The following is a 17,056-nucleotide window of genomic DNA, read 5'->3' as shown; positions in this document are numbered from 1 at the left end:
GTTAACCGAAGTGAGCTGAAGACATTGATATCTGATAGAACATTTATTTCTGCATCAGCTATCCATGACTCATCAGAGGATTCCAATGGAAATCTTTTAGCTCTAAAATCTTTTAGAGAGAGAGGAGAAGAGAGAAGGGAGGGAGGGAGAGGACTTTTTGTGGTGTCTCCCATCTCAGAATAATCACATTAAGAATGTTCAGGCGTCCATATTTCTCTTTCTCAGCACCAATCTATTTTTGTGCTCACAAATACTTTAACTATAATGGTATATAATGATCTAGTTTAAACAATGTGATATTTTATTCTGTGTTTACAGTATCATGTTTTAATCTGTCTTTATATCTCTCTCTCCCTCTGTGATTTAAGATTTGCTATCCTGGTTCCTTTCATACATTTTTTTAATTCTCTACTGAGTTGTAGATAATCTATATTATTATTGTGCTCTGTTGGTATGGCTGGTGGGTTTTCATCATAATTGTATTCTAATTGCATTAGAATAATATAATTACTGTTTTTTAATATGACCATATATCAATAATCCACTTTATTCAATTATTAATGAATAGACAGAAGGATAATTAAATTTTGGAAGATTGGGTGCATATCATAACAATGGATGACCTACATAGTATATATTAAGGATCCCTGGCTGTGTTGAGATGAATTGCCAACTACAAGAATAGATAGAAGGAGCACAATATCCCAACTAACTCCCATCACTTTTTGAAAATCTATGTCTCTTGTCTGCTTTATAAAGCCAGTTCAGATCTCGCATAGCTAAAAGATCTTGAAGGAAAGAGGGTAGAATCCCACCTACATAGAGCTATTAAAAATATGAAAGCTAGTATGAATCAAAATGGAGCCTATTGTAAGGAATTCTATGGGGATGGGATCTTTGCAAATCCTGGTACTCTGGGGAAGATAGATAGATAGATAGATGAGAGAGAGATTAGATAGATAGATAGATAGATAGATAGATAGATAGATAGATAGATAGATAGATAGATAGATAGACAGACAGACAGACAGACAGATAGATAGATGAGAGAGGATAGATCAGATAGATGAGAGAGAAGATAGAGATGAGATAGATATAGATAAATAGAGAGACAGACAGACAGACAGACGCACAGACAGACACACAGATAGATAGGCAGACAGATAGATGAGAGAGAGGATAGATCAGATTGATGAGAGAGAGAAGATAGAAGATAGAGATAGATAGATAGATAGATAGATAGATAGATAGATAGATAGATAGATAGATAGATAGATAGATAGATAGATAGATAGACAGATAGACAGACAGATTGATGAGAGAGAAAAAATAGAGATGAGATAGATAGAAAGGTAGATAAATAGACAGACAGACAGACAGACAGACAGACAGACAGATAGATAGATAGATCATACAATATATTTCCATTTCAAGCTTTAAACGTTCTGAAAGAGACAATACTGGTTTCAAATATCCTTTACCTCCAATGATATTTTTGGTATGCTAAAGACCACTGCTATAATCCTATATGTGTTCCACTGAAAAAAAATCCCACTGGAATCAGGGAAGCTTTCTTGGTACTAAATTTGCAAGTTTTGTCAAGAAAGAAAGAAAGAGAAAAAAAAGAAAGAGAAAGAAAGAAAGAAAGAAAAGAAAAGAGCTCAAATAACTAACACAAGGTTTTAACTTTTCCTGTGCCTCTTAATAAAAGAGCTTCCTTGTGATTTTTTTTCCCTGTAACCCAGAGAAAGCCTAAAGCAAAGACTTCTGATCTGAACTATTTAGCCCAGTCAGATCTCTTGATACATCTGTTTGAATTGCTGTGTCTACCAAGGAGCTTTCTTCTTCAACAAGAACATATAAGATAATCTAAAGAAAATATAGATTGTTGTTACTGTGGGAAATAAGCAATTTTATGAGACATTTTTTTAAAAAAATTCTGTGACCGCATAGAGAATCTATAAATCTAGCAAGTTTTGTTCATCAACTGATATACCAGTATTTTAAGAAAACAGACAAATAAACAATTCCTGAGTACACTCATTAGCTTATGGATTCTCTAGAGACAAAGGAAATATATATATATATATATATATATTAACAAACAAATGAACACTGGGATATATATATACACACACACACACACATATATATACACAACCCAGTAAATGTTTCTTCACTTCTAAGAAAATTATAACAACACTCCATGGTTTCATGCACAAAATCGAATTAAATCTGTGAAAGTCATATCAATTTTTGAAAGCATGCATCAAATTTATGGTGTTCGGTGTTCTGCATGTTCTTTACCAATATATGTAAAGGGACAGGGGACACACTCTCAAGATAAAAATCCTCTAATTCTGCATCAATAATACAAAAATTGAATTGCCCAGCTGTCGGGGAGATGCAAGCCAGCAGATTACGGTAGGTTTATATAAGTTATATACCGTAAGATAGACTGGCAAGTGCTGATATTTTTTTCCCTGCAGGGGAAAAAATCAATTTCATAAATTTATTAGTAACAATGAATGGGTGCCAACTAGAAAGTATAATTATGAAGGAAATTTGGCAGTTTCAAAGCTTAATTCATGTTTTCCAGGTGATTGTTATTCCTAGTGAGTCTGTGAAAGGCATGAAAAATAAAAAAGGGTTATTGATGGGAAACTTTTACAGCTGAGAGTAGGAATTCCCCAGTTGCAAACTGTACATTTTCTAGGCAAATTATCCAGGAAAAAAATCAGTTCAATAAACTTCCAATGCTAGCTTCATTCTGTGGCAAGGATTTTCAAACCCTTTCAAAATGTGATATTCCCAAAATTCTGATCCAGAATTAGAGAGGAGAGGAGAGAGGGAGAGAGAGGAGAGAGAGAGAGAGAGAGAGAGAAGAAGAGGAGAGAGAGAGAGAGAGGGAGAGAGAGAGAGAGAGAGAGAGAGAGAGAGAGAGAGAGAGAGAGAGAGAGAGAGAGAGAGAGAGAGAGAGAAATGGCTGCATTGGAGTGAACCTTTGTTGTTACTATGGACTTCAAATTCTTATGGAAGACCCAGCAAAGTCCAACTTTAGCAAACCTTGTTACATGGCAGCTTCCCTATGTTTGAATAAGGAGACCTAGAAAAGTAATTTGGATCTGGATGAGGTGAGGAGAATAGTTAACAAGAAGAACAGGTTAATGTGGAAATAAATTACTTGAGTGTCATATAGCCAGGGCTGATAGATCTCTCATCCAGCTCTAATAAAGAGAAGGAGGGGGAGGAGGAGGGGGAGGAGGGGGAGGGGAGAGAGAGAGAGAGAGAGAGAGAGAGAGAGAGAGAGAGAGAGAGAGAGAGAGAGAGAGAGAGAGAGAGAGAGAGAGAGAGCTCTGCTATGGATCATACACTGGCCAGTTTATAACTTCTTCAATTTGTCTTCTCCATCTAGAAGTCTTTAAAGCAGTAAATAAAAAGCTCCAGATTCAGATGAAAAAGGTGTAAATATCTAAACACTTACAAATTCTTATGAACTGATTCCACCAGCTGTGGAAAGAGGTCATGGATTCATAACTGTTTTAATGGCTGTGTATTAGCACATCCAGAACAGTGTACTAACTGCTGCTGCTCTCTTTGTGCATATTTTCACATGAAAATAATAATAATTCAATGAAAAATTCCAGAAAGTGTTAATGACACAACCTTCTGCTGCAGAGATTGAATCCACACCAAGAGTTAAAGAAGGGAGAGTCTTCAAGAACAACATAAAAGTGCATTGAAACTGCTTCTCATCTTTTGTCTCTGGCTGAAGACCCTAAAATCAGCCTTATGCCTTAAAATACCCCTAAAAGAATTGTGAGCAGTTCAGCCAAGGCCCATGGGTATTTTCTTAAATTGGGAAAATTTACTATGCTGGGACTTCAGTTTCATAAACTCTTTCCAAGACAGTGTAAGATAAAAAGATTCCTCCCCCAGCCTTCTTTATCATTTTTTTTACTCCATCATTGGCCTCATAATTAGGTGATCATGTAGTTTATGTGCCCAGATTAAAGTTTATCTCATATTAAAAAGTTCATGAAAAAAATACTAGGAATAATTTCTTCCTTTCTTCCCTTCCTTCATAAATTAACACAGGACACCATGCACATGTACATACACAAACACAATAATCTTTCCTAGGTGACTAACCTAAACAGCAGCCTTTAAAAAAAAAAACAACGGCACAAAGAAAGTATGACAGTAACATCAAGACCTTAACTAAGACCATTCAAACAGAATACACAGAAACAAACACATAAATGTGTGTGTAAAAGAGAGAGAGAGAGAGAGAGAGAGAGATATTCTGACACACAAAAACCATCCTAGATACATGAGACTATTGTATAGATGAGCCTTTTAATACCCAGTTAGTTCCTTCAATCCTGAATCTGTTTCCTCTGTAGGAGCAAGATCCGAGCATGACAAACAGACAAGAGTTGACTCTATTTCTTTTAAGCTACTGAGCTTTAACTAAGTTAAGCTACAACTGCCCTCCTATAAAAAGAACTGTGATCAATTCAATTCTATTTTAACAAGAAGACCAGCACTAGACAAGAAGGAAGTATTGGAAGTATCATTGCTTTTCTAAAAAAAAAAAAACATTTCCCTTCCCCCTAAAATAAATAAATAAAAGAGAGATGGACAAAGGAAGAAACTTCAGCACGGAGGAACATAAGTTGCCCGCGTGACATCGAAACTATCTCAGGAGCTGAGTGTCAGTAGCTAAGAGTCACAGTTCCAATGGTTCAGCTGAGCTATAGTAAAACTCACAAAAGAGGGGTGGGAAGGGAAGAAATGACCCCCTCCACAGAATCAATGCAATTAATCACATTTGCATGACACTCTATTTTAATCTGGCTTCTACAAATTCAGTGTCCCCCCCCCTTTCACGGTAGTACTGAGCACAGATAACGATTTGGAAAGCTAGGAATAATAATAATAATAATAATAATAATAATAATAATAATAATAATAATAATAATAATAATAATAATAGTAGTAGTAGTAGTAGTAGTAGTAGTAGTAGTAGTCTCACGCTCTATTGTGGGCGCACAGAAGTTCAGCACCTTGGCTAGTGAAAAAGCCCCACTGCTTTCAATTGGATTACAATAAACGGGCTTGGAAGCTTAGCTGTTCATGCTTTCCCGACCGCTTCTCCTTTCTTTCTGCGGTTTCACCCACAAGACTTGGAAAACACCATTGGTACCCGGAGAAGGTTAATTGAAAGAAGATGCTGTTTAAAAATAAGTCAAGTAGGCAGCCATGTATTTTTAGAGGGAGAAAAATCCCCCCCCCGCCCCCAAACCGGGTGCCCACTTCCAAAGATCCAGGTTTACAAATCGCAGGTTGACAAACGACTCATCAACTAAACCCGGTCAACTTCTCAAATTTTCACGCCAGAGTCTTGCCTATTCATTAGATTCGCCATCCCCCCCCCCCACGACCGCATCTCCTTCCAACAAAGAACTCAACAACCTTGGACGGTTTCGTCGACATTTCCAACCCGAGAGTTAAAACTTCAGAGGACAATCGGAAGAACAACCTCGTGCCTCTGGGTTAGAACTGCGCGTTTGCCTGTCGGAGAAAGGTAAAGTTCTCTCCTTTAATTAAATTCCTCTTTTTGGGGTCACTTGCAATCCTGCCTTTGAAGTAGCAAAAAGCAACATCTTTATTAAATTCCGTGCAGAAAAAGAAACAACGAATGCAAAAACAAAAAAGCAAAAGTAATGGGGCGGGGGTGGGGGGAAGAATAATCACCCTTCAAACTTTCCAAAAATGTGCAAATTTACGACACCTTTAAGGACCAAGATGGAAGAGCACACGAGATTCAAATCTGGACCCTCCCAAGGACTATGCTTTTCTTATTAACGTGCACACGTGCATAAGGACGCAGTTTCTACAAGAGAGAGGCAATTATACATTTCATTCAGGCAGAAAGCTATTTTTTCCCGTCCAAGAGGTGCGGAAAATACAGAAGGGGGTAGAGGAGATAGCTAAATTAAGAGAGGCAGAGATGGGGGGGGGTAGGGAAGACGCGTGTGTGTGTGTGAGAGAGAGAGAGAGGGGGGGGAGAGAGAGAGAGAGAAAGAAAGAGAGAGAGAATGTGTGCGTGTTGGGAGGAGAGGGGAAAAGTTGCTTATGGACTTACCTGCTGTAAGTACATAAGAGTCAAGGCACAGGAAAGCTGGGGACACATACCCACATTCGGAAGTGCCACGCAGGTTGTCCCTGTCAGAGGATGTTGCATGTTGCCACTCTCAACTCGGCGGACGACAAGTGAGGGGGCTTGCATGAGGAGAGGCTAATCCTGCCTCAGCTTCAAAAAAGGGGGAAAAAAGAGAAAGAAAGAAAGAAAGAAAGAAAGAAAGAAAGAAAGAAAGAAAGAAAGAAAGAAAGAAAGAAAGAAAGAAAGAAAGAAAGAAAGAAGAAAAACGCGTTCTTTTCTCTTTGCCTCTCTCTTTCTCTCTCTTTCTCTCTCTCCTGCTCTCTTCCCCCAGTAAAACTGCCACCGCTCACTTTCTCCAAAGGGGAACGGGGAGGGAGGGAGGGAGGGAGGGGGGGTTGCTTCCAGCCGAGAGAAAAAAAAATCAAAACAAAAAGAACACCCCCCTCCAAGACACCCGCGCGCGCGCGTACCCGCAGCCTGCCCCGCTACTCTCTCCTTGGGAGTGTTAGGGTGAGTGGTGAGGATGAGGATGGCGTTCGGTGTGTGGGAGGCTCTCCGCCCCCCCCCCGCCCCCGAGTGTGCAAACCTTACACGCCGGCGTCTCTCAAGTCAAGGCCATTTGCTCACGATTGTTTTGTTTTGTGTCCCCCCCCCTTTTTTTTTCTCCTCTGCTCTTTCCCCAAAGCTAAGCGAAGCGAAGGCAAAAAAAAACAAAAAAAAAAAAAACGAGCGCAAAAAGGGGGAAGGAAAGCGAGCCGGTGAAAGAGAACGGTTTTAATAACGAGAGAGAAAGCCGCCTACAGTCTGCGAGTAAGATTCCCCCTCAATGTCATCCAGTGCATGAACGGTTTTACACACACACACACACACACACACAGCGTTGCACACTCGCTGCTCTCTTGTACGGAAGCGAGAGCAGGCGGAGATGCTCTCGGGGACAAATCAGACCCCCCTCTGCTCCCACGGATTCAAGCAAGGGCGCCTCTCCTTTCTCAAAGGGTCCCAGCCATGGCAGGCTCTCTTGCCCACTCACCAAATTCAAATAATTGCATTTTTACACCCCCCCCCAAGAGAGCGTCAAAGAGAGGAAGAGAGAAAATGGGGTGGGGGAGGGGGAGAGCAAGCAAGATGTATTGTACCGGCCTGAGGTTTGGAGTAAATTAATGCCAGTGCCCAGCTGGGACTGGAAAGAGAGTCCTGGGTTTTTCCCAGGCAAGCCAGATTGGAGATGCTGTTGGGTGGGGGGGGGGGGCAGGCCTTCGACTCACCGAAAGGCACGGCCCTTTCAAAGGCAAGCAGAAGGGAAGGAAAGGAGAGATAAAACTCGGTTTAGGATGGAATTGCACAAGAAAGTTAGCTTCTCCAGCTAGATACGCTTGGAATAATGTCCTTGTATGTGGGCAAAATGTGTACAAATTGAAGCAAATAATCATCACAATAATTATCATAAAAACACAAAACAGTTCTAGGAGAGGCTACCAAAAACTGACTGATGGGCCAAATATAGTTTTTCAGAGCTTTAAAAAGGTGTGAGGATCTCTTTGTGTGTATTTGTGTGTATTTCTCTCTCTCTCTCTCTCTCTCTCTCTCTCTCCTTTTATTTCCCATCATCTCCCTCAAGCTCCACCCACCAGCCCTTGAATTTTCTCAGGAGCCTGTAAAAGACCATTAACCATGGTGAAAAATTAGATTAGGCACTGCAGTTGAATATTTAAGGAATAAAAGTCCATTTCTCTCTCTCTCTCTCTCTCTCTCTCTCTCTCTCCCCCTCTCCCCTTCCCCTCCCTCCCCCTCTCTCCTGTCTTCAGGAGGAAATGATCCAAACATACTCACATAAGTAAATTCCTCTCATTCAAGATGATTAAAGGTGGCCCAAATACTTATCCATTACAAGAGGTGATTTTGTCAGCTTAGGTGAACAAATACCATTAGTCACCCAGGAAAAACTAATATTTACTTATTTTTTTACTTATGAATAATATGCCTCACTGGAATCAGAGTCCCCCATTTTAAAGTCTGCCTTCCCCTCTTTATTTTATGCAGTAATAATTATTCATTAGCAGACCAACTTAATCTTCATGTATGAATGAATGAACCTTTATTGTCAAAGTACAACCATGTATACATTGAGATTGGCTGAGCCTCCCTTCGTGCTCCCACTCCCAACTCACAGTGACACAAACCCTCCATCTTATTACACCATGTGAGCTAATTGCACAACACACCGGCCTTGCAAGTCAATGTAATAAAACAGGATGTGGCTGCAAATGAAATCATTTATACTTAAAACTCGTCCTTCAGGTCAAATTTTATCCTCTTCCTTTCCTCTCCATATAGGAGTAAGATGTCAGGAAAAGATACTAATGTTAATCAAACATTTTGATTTGAAGATTTCCTTCCTGTCCTCTCCTTCCCAGGGTTTTATTTTAAGACAGGAACTCAGAAACTTAAAACAACAAAAAAGTTATCTGTACAGAAAAGAAGAAACTAATAGGAATGGAAGATTTGGTGCAAGGGACAAGAATCAAGCATTTATCTCAAACTATGAGCATTTCATATATTGCTGGGTCTTCTGTCTGAAATTGCTGCTTTATTCTCATAGCACACATTTTCTTTTAAATTTTATTTTTTTCCTCCCCTTCAAGCCATTATTGAACTAAAACGCAAACAGAACACCAGAGGATTCCTGCAGTAGAGGCAAATCGCTCTTAACTTCAAAAATAGTTAGTGCAAACATTTTTTTCAAAAGGCTTCTTAAAAAAACACAACAGAATAGGGTAACAACCTCACTGAAACCACCTCTAGCCATCTGAGCTTCATATGGCCTGCTATGACTAAATACCTTTTCCACTCCCCAAAAGGCAGATATCTTAAGAAACCTGCTCCACTCCACAGCCCCTGATTTTATTCCCCACAAACAAAAGTTAAAATACAAATTTACACACACATAATGTCACACACAGACACACACTGGGACTCACAAAAGAGGGGTATCTTTCATATGCTGAAAAAGTTGATGTGGTTGCAGAGTATCATAAGCTTGAGCTACTCTGGTATCACTGCTAGAGTGAACAGCCCAAATTAATTTATAGTAAAAAAAAAAAGGAAAAAGGAAAAGGGGGGGGGATTGAAAGCCTAGATACAGACACAAAAGAAAGAAAGGAATCACTAACATAAAATGAAGCCTTGTTTAGTCAGTTCTCTTTTTTCTCTCCCTTGCATTCTCTCCCCTTTGCCTTAAGCAGTCTCTTGTTCTGACAAAATTATCTTGCTTTCCCTTTCTCTTTTTCCAGAAGAATAAACATGTTATTCAGCATATGCCCCAATCTTTTCCTTCCTTCCTTCCTTCCTTCCTTCCTTCCTTCCTTCCTTCCTTCCTTCCTTCCTTCCTTCCTTCCTTCCTTCCTTCCTTCAACAAGAATTATTTTATAAATATAAGGTAGGACTTCAATGCAATTCGTTATCAAAATATTTCATGAAAAATACATGGCAGGAAGAGATTAATAAACCAATCTGCACATAATGTTGTGCTTTTAAAAATATGAAAGAAAGGATGAAGCCATCAAACTATTTTGCAGGTGAACTCTTTTGAAGTGGCTGTGGTTTCTTGTTTTCTAAATTATAATTTTAAACAATATGTCATATTATGGGTGAAATACTTCTACCAAATGAAAAAAGGTTTACAACCTGGGAGGAGAAATACACACACACATGTGAATACACACACAAACTCACAGATTAAGAGAATTCTTCATGCATTTGCTCACTCATGGATTGCACATGTATTCTGCTTTCCCCTTAGCAAACCCAGGATGAAAGTGAATTTTAGATTAATTATGTGGTTGTCAGCTACACAGCAATCCTGTGTAGGTTTGTTCAGAAGTGAGTTCCAATGTTACAGCTGAAAGTCTTGGGGCCAAAACTTGTATTCCCAAAACATTTGCATTTGTTCGGCAGTGTTTAATGCAGTGTTTCTTGACCTTGGAAATTTTAAAATGTGGATTTCAGCTCCCCAAGAAAATCAGATTTTTTTTGGCCACCCAGTACCTGTGCCCATTTCAGTTGCAAACACGTGCCATTTTTGTGACATGTGATGAAGCTGGTGTGACACTACCATTTATTTATTTATTTATTTATTTATTTATTTATTTATTTATTTATTTATTTATTTATTTATTTATTTAGTTAGTTAGTTAGTTAGTTAGTTAGTTAGTTAGTTAGTTAGTTAGTTTTCTATACCGCCCTATTCCCGAAGGACTCAGGGTGGTTTACAGGGCAGCATATAAAAGACAATATAAAAAGATAATATAAAATTAAAATGAATTAAATTAATTAAAGCCCAACAATTAAAACAATATTAAAAAGCTAAAACCCCTTCAGTCCAGGCCTGATAGATTGAAAAGCCAGGTTTTCAGGTCCCGGCGAAATGAATGCAGATCGGGGGCGTTCCAGAGTTCCACAGGTAAATCATTCCAAAGGGCAGGTGCGCCCACAGAAAATGCCCTCCCTCTGGGGATCACCCTAAGGAGACCCTCTCTATGGGAGCGCACAGGACGATGGAAAGTTGATGCTGGCAGCAGGTGCTCTCTAAGATAATCTGGACCCATGCCATGTAGGGCTTTATAGGTCATCACCAGCATCTTGAATCTCACCCAGAGGGCAACCGGAAGCCAATGCAGCTCGCGGAGAAGAGGTGTTACACGGGAGTATCGGGAGACTCCCATCACAACTCGCGCAGCTGCATTCTGCACCAGCTGAAGCCTCCGAGTGGTCCTCAAGGGCAGCCCCATGTAGAGAGCATTGCAGTAGTCTAACTGGGAGGTCACGAGCGCATGAGTGACTGTGCGTAGGGCATCTCGGTCCAGATAGGGCCGCAACTGGCGCACCAGGCAAACCTGGGCAAAAGCCCCCCTGGTCACGGCTCCTATGTGGTCTTCTAAACTGAGCCATGAATCCAGGAGGACACCCAAGTTGCGGGCCCTATCAACGGGGGGTAACACCTCACCCCCCATAGTTAACGATGGACAAAACTGGTTCTCCCGAGATGCTGGTATTCAGAGCCACTCAGTCTTGGCGGGATTGAGTCGAAGCCTGTTCCTCCCCATCCAAACCCGAACCACCTCCAGGCAACGGGACATCACGTCGAGGGCATCACTGAGTTGGTTCGGGGTGGAAAGAAAAAGCTGGGTATCATCAGTGTACTGATGATACCCCACCCCGAAACCACGAATGATCTCACCCAGTGGCTTCATATAGATGTTGAACAAGAGGAGAGAGAGAACCAATCCCTGAGGAACTCCACAAACGAGAGCCCTTGGGGTGGATCTCTGCCCTCCTGTCAACACCGACTGTGAACGGCCCAGAAGGTAGGAGGAGAACCACTGTAAAACAGTGCCCCCCACTCCCAACCCTCTGAGACACCGCAGTAGGATACCATGGTCGATATCATTTATAGCTGCCTGGGAATTTCTGGGAGTTGAAGTCTACACAATATTACATTATTACATTATTGTTGTTGGTGCAGTGGTTAAAATGCAGTACAACAGGCTACCTCACTGCTCATTCCAGGAGTTTGATTCTGACTGGCTCAAGGTTTATTCAGCCTTCCGTTCTTCTGAGGTTGTAAAAATGAGGACCCAGATGGTTGGGGGAATAACTTGAATCTGTAAACTGCTTACAGAAGGCTCTAAAGCAGTGATGGCAAACCTTTTAGAGACCGAGTGCCCAAACCGCAACCCAAAACCCACGTATTTATCGCAAAGTGCCAGGGCCGCATCAACATTGTGGTGCCCTCGGGGGGGCAGGGAGGCACCTCTGAGTGCCACCTTGGGCATGCAAAACCTGGGGGCACAAAAATGGGCCACTGCGCTGCAAGGTGCAAAAATGACCGCCGCAGCACTGCGGGGTGCAGGTACAAGATGCTGCACCATGGAAGAACAGGGCAGGGCTAGTGAGTATCACGCAGGCACTAACCCCACCCCATTTGTGGTGTGTGCATGCTCGCAGCCCTGTGCACACATGCATGCGTGTAAAATGCTTCCCCCTCCCTTTTCTTCCAGTCCATCAATCGACAATGGTTGGTGACCTCTGCTCTACCACCTCTGCTCGAGCTTGCAAGTTGGCCACTTTGCCTCTTTTGTGCTGGGTGGGGCTCCTGCTCCAGGCAGTGGTGGTGGCCTGATGGACCTGCTGCTGGCAGCAGTGGCACGCGTGCCAACAGAGAGGGCTCTGAGTGCTGCCTCTGGCACACGTGCCATAGGTTCACCACCACTGCTCTAGAGCACTGTGAAGTGGTATATAAGTCTAAGTGCTATTGCTTCCTTCCTTCCTTCCTTCCTTCCTTCCTTCCTTCCTTCCTCCCTCCCTCCCTCCCTCCCTCCCTCCCTCCCTCCCTCCCTCCCTTCCTTTCTTCCTTTCCAGTGATTAGAATGCAGCATTACAGGCTGATTCTGCTCACAGTTAGAAGTTCGATCCTGACTGGACTCAGCCTTCCATCCTTCCAAGGTTGGTAAAATGGAGAGCCTGATTGTTGGGGTCAATAGGCTGACTCTGTAAATCACTTAGAGAGAGCTGTAAAGCATTGTGAAGTGGTAGATAAGTCTAAGTGGTATTGCTATTAAATAAGTCATAATGGCAGAGTCTGTGAAAGTTTCTAAGCTTTACACACTACAGCAGCTGGATTTGCACAAGGCTAAGTCACAAACCTGGGAAAAAATCTGCATGAATTTCTGGACACTTGCTGGTATTTTGTCAACAAGACAAAATGGCATAGGGACATTAAGTCAAATATCAGTTATAACTCTTCTGAATTGAACATAGGAATGTACAGTAGATTAAAAATATATATACAGGTAGTCCTCAACTTTGTTGTTGTTAGCTGCGAAGTCGTGCCCGACCCATTGCAACCCTATGGACAACGTTCCTCCAGGCCTTCCTGTCCTTGTCGTCAACTTACAATAGTTCTTTTAGTGACTTTTTAAAGTTACAACGGCACCAAAAAAGTGACTTATGACCATTTTTCACACTTATGACCATTGCAGTTACAGCCCCATGGTCATGTGATCAAATTTCAAATGCTTGGGAATTAACTCATATTTATGACGATTGCAATGTCCCAGGATAATATGATCCCCTTTTGCGACCTTCTGACAAGCAAAGTCAAGGGGGAAGCCAGATTCACTTAACAACCGTGTTACTAACTTAACAACTGCAGGGATTTACTTAACTGCTGTGGCAAGGAAGGTCGTGAAATGGGGCAAAACTCACTTAACAAATGTTTCACTTAGCAACAGAAATTTTGGTCGTATGTCAAGGACTGCCTGTAGTTTGAAATAATAAAAAGTGAAGAGTGATTATTCCAAAGTAGTGTAGAAGAACTCAGACTTCATTATGCATTTGGAAGAACAAATGCTGATCTGTTGGGTACGTGCACACAAGAACAGGTTATTCCTATGATAAAGCTTTTATAATGGTTGAGAACTTAGTGATAGAAGAAAAATACAGGTAGTCCTTGACTTATGACCACAACTGAGCCCAAAATTTCTATTGCTAAGCCAGACAGTTGTTAAGTAAGTTTTGCCCCATTTTACAACCTATACAACCTTTACAACCTGTTGTAAAGTTATTAAGTGAATCACTGCAGCTGCTAAGTTGTTCACACGGGTATTAAGTGAACCTGGCTTCTCCATTGACTTTGCCTGTCAGAAGGTCACAAAAGGGGATCACGTGACCCTGGGACATGGCAACGGTCATAAATATGAGTTAATTGCCAAACATCTGAATTTTGGTCATGTGATCATGGAGATGCCACAACAGTCATAAATGTGAAAAATTGTTGTAAGTCACTTTTTTCCAGTGCTATTGTAACTTTGCATCATCACTAAATGAATAGCTGTGATTTGAGCGCTATCCATCACTGGAGATATTTAAGAAGAGACTAGACATTCACCTGTCTGAGATGGTATAGCTTCTCTTCTCTTCCCTTTCCTTCCCTTCCCTTCCATTTGATTCCATTCCATTCCATTCCGTTCCATATTGGTTTAGTACATTCTTCCCCAGATGGCATACTCCAAATGTACAGGTAGTCCTCTACTTTTTTTCTCATAGAACGCTCAGAACGGAGTTCCGGCACCTTTTTTGGATGGAACCTTGTAGGGTAGGTAAGGCAGGTTGTAGGACATGTGTGAGTTCCGGCACCTTTTTCTTTTACAAAAAAAGCACTGCTTATAACCATTCATTTAGTGGCCACCTATAGTTAGCTTGGCATTGAATAAAGTGACTTAGGATCAGTCCTTTCTCCCACATCCATTGCAACTCCCAGAACCATTTGGGCACTTGGCAACTTTGAACGGTTGCTAAAAGAATGGTCGTAAGTCAAGGACTCCCTGTATGGAGACCAGAACACTCCGAATTTGCACCCTTCTTGCTAAAAATACCAGGGATTGTATTCCTAACCATATCTGGAGACTTATTACACTGAAGAAGGATCATTTACAGATAATCCTCAACTTACAAGCACAAATTTCTGTTGCTAAACAAGACAGTTATTAAATGAATTTTGCCCCATTTTATAACCTTTCATGCCACAGTACCTAAGATAAGATAAGATAAGATAAGATAAGATAAGATAAGATAAGATAAGATAAGATAAGATAAGATAAGATAAGATAAGATAAGATAAGATAAGATGTAAGGTAAGGTAAGGTAAGGTAATGTAAGGTAACGTACGGTAAGGTAAGATAACCTATATTGTCATTTTTTTACTGTGGGCACAATGGCACACATTAAAAATGAAATTTAGTTGCTTGCTCTCAAGGGTAAACCTACATAACACACATTTAAAAACATACTATATACAATATATGTATAGACCTACACCCTTACATATAATTAACATATAAATATTAATCACTGTCTATTTTGAATACATAACAGAAGGAGGATGTTTTAGAGTTTACAAGGTTAATACTGTATGGAACAAAACTATGACTGAATCTGGATGTTAAGTGACTCACTCCAGTTGTTAAGTTTGTTACATGGTTGTAAAGTGAATCTGGCTTCCCCCATTGACTTTGCTTGTCAGAAGGTTGCAAAAGGGGATAATGTGATCCCACGTGACTGTTATAAATAAAAGTCAGTTGCCAAGCATCTGAATTTCAATTATGCAATCATGGGGAAGCTGCGACGGTCATAAGTGTGAAAAACGGCCATAAGTAACTTTTTTCAGTGCTATTGTAACTTCAAATAGTCACTAAATGAACTGTTGTAAGTCAAGGACTACCTGTAGTGCAAAGACATAGCTTTAACTGTTTCTTTTTCATTTAAAAAAATGAGATTAATCCATCACTCCCTAATTGGCTAGAGGGAGCCAAAGCACCACCCACCAACTGTCACTGCGTCCTTGGGAGGCGGGTGGAGGAGTGATCTGGGCTGAGAAGTCCCTCAGAAACCATCTTCTCCAAGCTTCAGCTAATTAATTTATTGATAAAAAGAAGCTTGCAAGAAAGACACTGCCTGCTTTTTAAAGCAGAAATCCATAGTTGGGAGAAAACATCGACAGATCATCCTTTGACCTGCCCTTGCCTAAACGATTGTGTCACAAGCAGCCACTTCCCATTTCACTAAGTTGCGTTCACTTATAATAAAGACGGGCACACATTTTCAATTCTAAATTGATTCAAGTGCCTTGCAGTATTTTCCCAGCCGGGGACCACAAAAGACCATGGCTGGAATAGATCCTTGCAAAACAGAGGGGGGAAAAATTCTATGCAGGCAGACCTCAACTTACAATCACAATGGAACCCAACATTTCTGTTGCTAAATGAGATTGTTGTTAAGTGAATTTGCCCCCATTTTATAACCTTTCTTGCCACAGTTGTTAAGTGAATTGCTGCTAGTTGTTAAGATAGTAACATGGTTGTTAAGTGAATTTGATTCCCTACTGGCATTAGATTAGAGTTAGGGTTAGGGACACTGCAACTGTCATAAATGTGAGTCAATTTCCAAGCATCCAACTTTTGATCATGAGACCAATGACCATTAAGTATGAAAAACAGTCAAAAGTCACTTTTTCAGTGCCGTTGTAACTTCAAGCAGTCACTAAATGAACTGTTGTAAGTCAAGGATTACCTGTATTCCAATTTTTCCATATTCCCCAGAGACCTGAAAATAAAATAGGATGCCCCCTTAAGTCTCCATGAAGCATAGAATGTCTTCTCCTGTGCACCTCACTAGCAAGAAGAAGCATCAAAGGATTTTTGGCTGACAGAATGAACATTGGAAAAGAGAAAATAAGAAAAACATGTCTATGTTGATATTTAATTAACATAGCATTTTGGAAAAATAATGAAGACTTTCTTTCCCTTTTATTTCAAGTATTTTTTATTTATTACATAAAGAGTGGAGTTAGCTTAAAGCAGAATGTTGCTGCTGATAAACCAATGGAAAAGAAACAGGGCTAAAAACCTCATCAATGACATTAAGCATAAAGTTTGAGGCTTCGTCTCAATCCTGCCAAGACTGAGTGGCTGTGCATACTGGCATCTTGGGTTAACCAGTTTGTTCCATCACTAATGATGGGGGGTGAGGTGTTACCCCCCCCCCGTTGATAGGTCTCGCAACTTGGGCGTCCTCCTGGATTCACGACTCAGTTTTGAAGATCATATAGGAGCCGTGGCTAGGGGGGCTTTTGCCCAGGTTCGCCTGGTGCACCAGTTGCGGCCCTATCTGGACCAAGATGCCCTACACACAGTCACCCATATGCACGTGACCTCCCGCCTAGACTACTGCAATGCTCTCTACATGGGGCTGCCCTTGAGGACCACTTGGAGGCTTCAGCTGGTACAGAATGCAGCCGCGTGAGTTGTGATGGGAGTCCCCCAATACTCC

At 41.0% G+C, this 17,056-nt stretch overlaps 1 protein-coding gene across 7 annotated transcripts in view; it reads right to left on the bottom strand.

Annotated features, from left to right (window-relative positions):
• The window catches only part of RBFOX1 (RNA binding fox-1 homolog 1), a gene marked incomplete at its 5' end in the record, with an annotated part of 1,027,042 nt that overhangs the window by 464,618 nt on the left and 545,368 nt on the right, over window positions 1–17,056 (bottom strand). For 3 of the 7 annotated variants that reach the window (XM_081338326.1, XM_081338328.1, XM_081338330.1), the window contains one exon: window positions 6,152–6,713. The exons of the other annotated variants lie outside the window; for them this stretch is intronic. In XM_081338326.1, coding sequence (XP_081194452.1) covers window positions 6,152–6,295 — 144 coding nt within the window. Of the gene's footprint in view, window positions 1–6,151; window positions 6,714–17,056 lie in introns of those variants that run through there. 7 annotated transcript variants of the gene reach the window in all.

The sequence above is a fragment of the Vipera berus genome, assembly GCF_964194415.1.
Source record: "Vipera berus genome assembly, chromosome: 13".
Lineage (NCBI taxonomy): Eukaryota > Metazoa > Chordata > Lepidosauria > Squamata > Viperidae > Vipera > Vipera berus.
The sequence above is the reverse complement of the archived record's forward strand: the minus strand, read 5'-3'. Positions and strand labels throughout refer to the sequence as shown.